At 41.4% G+C, this 5431-nt stretch overlaps 1 protein-coding gene across 1 annotated transcript; it reads left to right on the forward strand.

Moving 5' to 3' along the window:
- Positions 1 to 794: 794 nt before the first annotated feature.
- On the forward strand, positions 795 to 4323 carry nkx1-2b (NK1 homeobox 2b). Its single transcript, XM_087799739.1, has 3 exons — positions 795 to 1103; positions 2262 to 2442; positions 3620 to 4323. The coding sequence occupies exons 1-3, from the start codon at positions 795 to 797 to the stop codon at positions 4321 to 4323; spliced, it is 1194 nt and encodes a 397-aa protein (XP_087655865.1).
- The last annotated feature ends 1108 nt before the right edge of the window (positions 4324 to 5431 follow it).

The following is a 5431-nucleotide window of genomic DNA, read 5'->3' on the forward strand; positions in this document are numbered from 1 at the left end:
TGGTAAAAATCGTTTTAATTGAATAATATTTATATTTTACAAATTACCGTTAAATACATAAGACTTTTGAAGAACGTTAGACAAAGCTGACTTCTTGATTTACCTTTAAATATATTGAATAATGTTCAAAAATAGTTGTTTTCTTTATTAAGAGACGAATTATAAATGTAATGTTTGATGTTTTTAAACAATTTCGGTATTGTCTAAGGTGAAAAAAATCATCATCTAATTTTAAGGACAGCGCTCGCATCAAGTGTCAAAAGTTGAGACATGTTTGAACAGGTGTTGATGTCAGTAAAACTCTGACAAAACTGTGTGTAATTGATTATTTAAAATAACAAACATAAGAGAAAAGACGCACATATCGCTGCCATTCTCCCTGAAATAGACGACACAGACTTTAGGTGGTCGTCTGTACCATAAAATGGTTTGAGGGTGATGATGATGATGATGATGATGATGATGGTGGTGAAGGGGAGGGGGGTCAGAAACGCTTCACTTAACTAAAGAGGAGTGGGACAGGGGAGCATTGTGGTGGGGGGTGCACTATTAGAGGGATCAGCGACCGTCCCGCCCTCGTCTCCTGTCAGGACTGTAGGGAAGTACACACAGCGACACACGCACACGCGTGAGCTCTCAGTCGGTGCTGTGGCTCGTCCGGGACACTCGGAGAGAAAAAGACCCGCTGGAAGGAACGGAAAGAAGTTGTTGCTCAAACCTACATGGACACCTCATCCTCATTCACGCCCGGACCCCGAAGCATCTTTATGGGACGGGTGGAGTAACAGCCAGTGATGAGCCGGGACAGATCGGTACCGGGGCCCGGAGCGGACGGGGTACAGACGACCGCGATCAACCGGGACAGGAGCGCGTCAGGACCGGAGCCGGTGCCGTCCGCGACCAGTCGAGACCGACCGGTCACCACAGTACCGGAGTCTGGAGTCCAGACGATGGTGGGTTCGGACAGTTTGGACTTGATGGACGGAGCCGCCGCGGAGAAACGCATCTTTTCTATCACGGTGTCCGGAGGAAGAGACGCGCACGCCGGCGAGAATAACTCCGACGCGCCGCCGACGAACCCGGTGTTGGTCCCGCAACCTCAGGTGTGACAATATGCACGTGTGTGTGTTCGAGTGTGTTTGTGCGTGTGTGTCATCATTTTAAAAGTTTATCAATTTTTAGCAAAAAAAATGTGAATAACCTAAACTAAAAAGTGCGATTAAATTATTAGATTTATTCTTGAAAAGTAGCTTCAACCGCAGACATTTGACAAACGCACTTTTTAACAACAATAATGAGAATAAATTCAGAATAAAATGTTCAAGTGATATTATTTGGAAGATTTTTTTGCAGCGCCGTTCTGCTCCCGCCATAAATCTGCAGGTGATAAATTCACGGAGCTGATCTGGATCATATTGTTGACACTCTCGGGTCAAACACGGCAGGGATGATGAATGATTTCATTAAAACACTTTTCTTCACGCATTTGATGGAATTTAAAGAGATAAACTCTTGTTGTACACGGCTTTTCTTCTCGAAACACCTAAAGAAACAACAGCACACTTTCAATTCCCAATACTTTTAACACACTTTTTGTTTGTTATTAAAGCAGGAAAAAATATATCTTTAACAATATGTGTTAAATTTGATCATTTTGGAAATTATGATTCTGAAACGTTTCTTTTATTAAAGTATATTTGTCTTAATAAACGTTAAATGAAAAAAATCAATCACAATAATAAAGTTATGTCACAGTAGCGCACAAGTATATTTTGGCGGGTTTTATCTAGTTATATGCAATGCTTAAATTGTCACGCTATGTATAAGAAATACACATTAGAATTATTACAAATGTAATAGTTATAATAACGTAAGAAGCAATGGTAGGACAATGAGATTTCATGGTTTGAAATTTAATATACAATTAAATTGAAATGTATGTAAATATGTGTGAGATTTCTGTATAATTATATCTCTTTATCTTATTATAGATTGTAAAATTGGTGTTGTATAATTAACATTGTGTTATGATAAACAATTAAAATAGTAAAATAGTTTGCTGGATAAACAAGCAGTTTGTGTTTATTTTACAAATTAAATTTTATCTTAAAAAACTACCTTAAACAATGTACACATTGAATACAATTGTTCATTTACATTTTATTGATCATGATCATCATTGATTATTCATATTTTAATAATTATTGCAACAACTTTAATTACTAACGAAAGTCTCCGCCGTTTTTTTTTTTCTTCTAAAGGGCCCTATCAGTCACCGAACCACCTCCTTCTCAGTTTTGGACATTCTGGACCCGAACAAGTTCACGAGTCAACGGCGGCCTCAGAGAGAGATGAGCGGCTGCGGGACGGAGAACCGGAGAGGAGGCAGCGAGGAGAACGAGGCCCGGAGGGGAGGCTTCACCGCGGAGGAGTACCAGAGCAGTGAGTCCGTCTTATCTTCCCGAGGACAGATTAGTTCATTTCGTGTCAAGAAAATCAAATCATCTCGTGGATCCTCATCAACAGCTTTTTAAAAATGTTTTTTATTAATTCTTCAATATATGTATTACGACTCTAGTTACTCTGCTTGTTTAAATCAATCGCTTAAAATTAAATGTCAATTAATAAATCAATTGATTTAAATGAATGTTCAATTGATTTTTCTACACTGTGGTATCCACAAACAGCATATTTGTGGTTTAGCATTTAGTTGACCGTTTCTGTTTGGATCATTTACTGAAATAAAACAAACGATTATAAAAGAAAAGTTGGGTAAAAAAAAGATTTAAGTGAAGTTTAACGCGATGAGCGGAAAACAGCATTGAGTGAGTGTGTTTTGTGACGGTGTGTCTTTATTAATAAAGTCAATCCATCTATGTATTTTAACGTTTCCTTCAAACCTTAATTATTTAACAACAAAATAATTCTCAAGCTGTTGAATATTAGCTATTATTTATTATATTTAATGTGCTTGAAACAGTAAGAAGTGATATGTTCTTGTAATGGACTATATATATTTAATAGATAACTTACCTGTAATTATTTTCATATTATTGTTAAAAAATACAACCTATGATAAATACATTTTGTTTAAATCAAATATAAAAAAAAGAATAAATAAACAACATTCTAAAATTACGCAAAACTACAGTTGTTTTCTAGAATAACATCGAAATCCACTTCACACACGCTTCTTTTTGTGGTTCTTCGTCTCTTAAGTTTGGAACTATAAATGATAATATTGAGTTAAACTTTCGTTTAAATCAAGATCATACATCTGATGTCAGGCTCGATAGCGACCTCTCGCGGGTTTTAAAACGCACATTATTTATTTATTTTAAACGCATACCTTAACATACCTTAAAAAAAGAAAAATAATGTTAATAACCGAAATATACAGGATTGTTCTTAAACGTTACACTTACATGTAGGAACGTCCTTATTATTTTCTGCCAGTCGCTCTGATGTATCGATCGATATTGACTTCAGGAATAAAGACGATAAACCGCGTTATAATAAAACCGTTATATGTGAGAATAAAATACATTCGTCAATATCATGCATTAGATCAGAGATTATCATGTTCTGCAGCTGCTTTATTGAATCCTTGTTGTTACAGAGGACGGGTTCGTGTACAGGGGCCCGGATGAGGAGGACTACCACAGACCCGGGACCCCAGACTCGGACGCGAACGACGGGGCCTACAGCAGCGAGGAGAGCAGCTCGGCCCCGCACAGCAACGGGGACCGGGACGGGGGCCACCATGACCCCACCAGAGACACCAAGAGTCCGGGAGGCGGGCCCGCGGGTCAGGCCGGCGGGCAGAGCTCGCAGGGGAAGCCCAAGAGGAAGCGATCCGGCTCGGACTCCAAATCGGGGAAGCCCCGCAGAGCCCGAACCGCTTTCACCTACGAACAGCTGGTGGCGCTCGAGAACAAGTTCAAGTCCACGCGGTACCTGTCGGTGTGCGAGCGGCTCAACCTGGCGCTGTCGCTCTCCCTCACCGAGACCCAGGTCAAGATCTGGTTTCAGAACCGCCGGACCAAGTGGAAGAAACAGAACCCGGGGGCGGACACGTCCGCGCCCACGGGCGGGGGCGGGTCAGGGGGGGGCGGCGGTGGTCTGGGGGGTCTGAGCCCGATGAGTCCGTCTCCTCCGGTGGGCGGACACCTGGCCATGCACGCGGGCTACGGCGGACACCACCACGCGCCCACCGGGGGTCTGGTCCAGCTGCCCTTCCTCACCGCCAGCCACGTGCTCTCGCCCTTCATGCTGGGCACGCAGAGCTACGCGACGCCCGCGTTCTACAGCACACACCTGTAGACACAGGTGTTTCCACTCTGGAGGTTGTAAATAAAAAACATGTGCTCAACACGAACTCTGAATGCTGTTTGACACTAGAGACAGTTTACAAGTCGATTTTCTATTAAATAAAAAACTGTCTGAATATTGAATGTCTCACTGAGGAATGGCTTGATCTCGTCACTAATGTGTTAATACTCAGCTGTCATTTTGTTTCAATGAGATTAATGGATGTACTGAATATTCCTGCTCATGTTGTCTTTGATATTAAAACATGTGAAATGCAGCAGACGATAATTGTCCGCGTCGTTTAAAGGTCGATAAAGCGCATTCGCACAGGGAAAAAAAGATGACAATCACTTTGAGTTAACAGTCACATCTGTACACACTGAGCTACATCTATAGTCCAAGATGCTCCAGATGTTCATGAAAGAACTTCGATGTGTGAGAGCAGGCGTGTTTGTGAACTATAGGTTGATATGCATGGTGTTGTAAGTAAGTAAGTAAGTCATTTTTATTTGTGTAGCGCTTTTCAAGACCAGGGTCACAAAGCGCTTAAACAATCAAAACAATATTCAATAAAGTATATACTTTAAAGGTCAAGATAAAGAAAATCAAGGAAAAGCTTGAAAAAATGAAAAGGTCTTAAGATGTTTATTAAAGGAGTCAGTAGACTCCATCAAGCGCAAAGAGAGAGGAAGATCGTTCCAAAGCTTAGGAGCAACAGCCTGGAAGGATTTCTCTCCTCTGGTCCTGAACCGTGTGCGTGGAACCATCAGTAGATTCTGATCCACAGACCTAGGAGCCCGAGCTGGGGTGTAAGGCTGGATCAGATCAGTGATGTAAGGAGGAGCCTGACCATGAATAGCTCTGAAAGTAAGAACCAGAATTTTAAAGTTGATCCTGAAAGAAACTGGAAGCCAGTGAAGAGTTTTAAGGATCGGAGAAATGTGAGTTCTTCTACTAGAGCGGGTCAGAATTTTGTGTTGTTGGTGGTCAACAATCTTCTCCACACCAATAACTAGTATTCCTGCACTCCAAGAGACACAACAGTTTCTGCCGGGGGGGCGACCTTTGGTCTCCTCCCAGATGATCCTCATCAATCAGGTCAACAATCAAACCAAACAAA

The sequence above is a fragment of the Callionymus lyra genome, chromosome 9 (assembly GCF_982586985.1).
Source record: "Callionymus lyra chromosome 9, fCalLyr1.hap1.1, whole genome shotgun sequence".
Classification (NCBI taxonomy): domain Eukaryota; kingdom Metazoa; phylum Chordata; class Actinopteri; order Syngnathiformes; family Callionymidae; genus Callionymus; species Callionymus lyra.

What these genes read in the sequence shown, in the direction of transcription:
- nkx1-2b (XM_087799739.1), top strand. Translation starts at nt 795, where the DNA reads ATGAGCCGGGACAGATCGGTACCGGGGCCCGGAGCGGACGGGGTACAG. An exon ending in TGTTGGTCCCGCAACCTCAG is followed by an intron (nt 1,104 to 2,261) that starts GTGTGACAATAT and finishes TTTCTTCTAAAG; the next exon opens with GGCCCTATCAGTCACCGAAC. An exon ending in CGCGGAGGAGTACCAGAGCA is followed by an intron (nt 2,443 to 3,619) that starts GTGAGTCCGTCT and finishes TTGTTGTTACAG; the next exon opens with AGGACGGGTTCGTGTACAGG.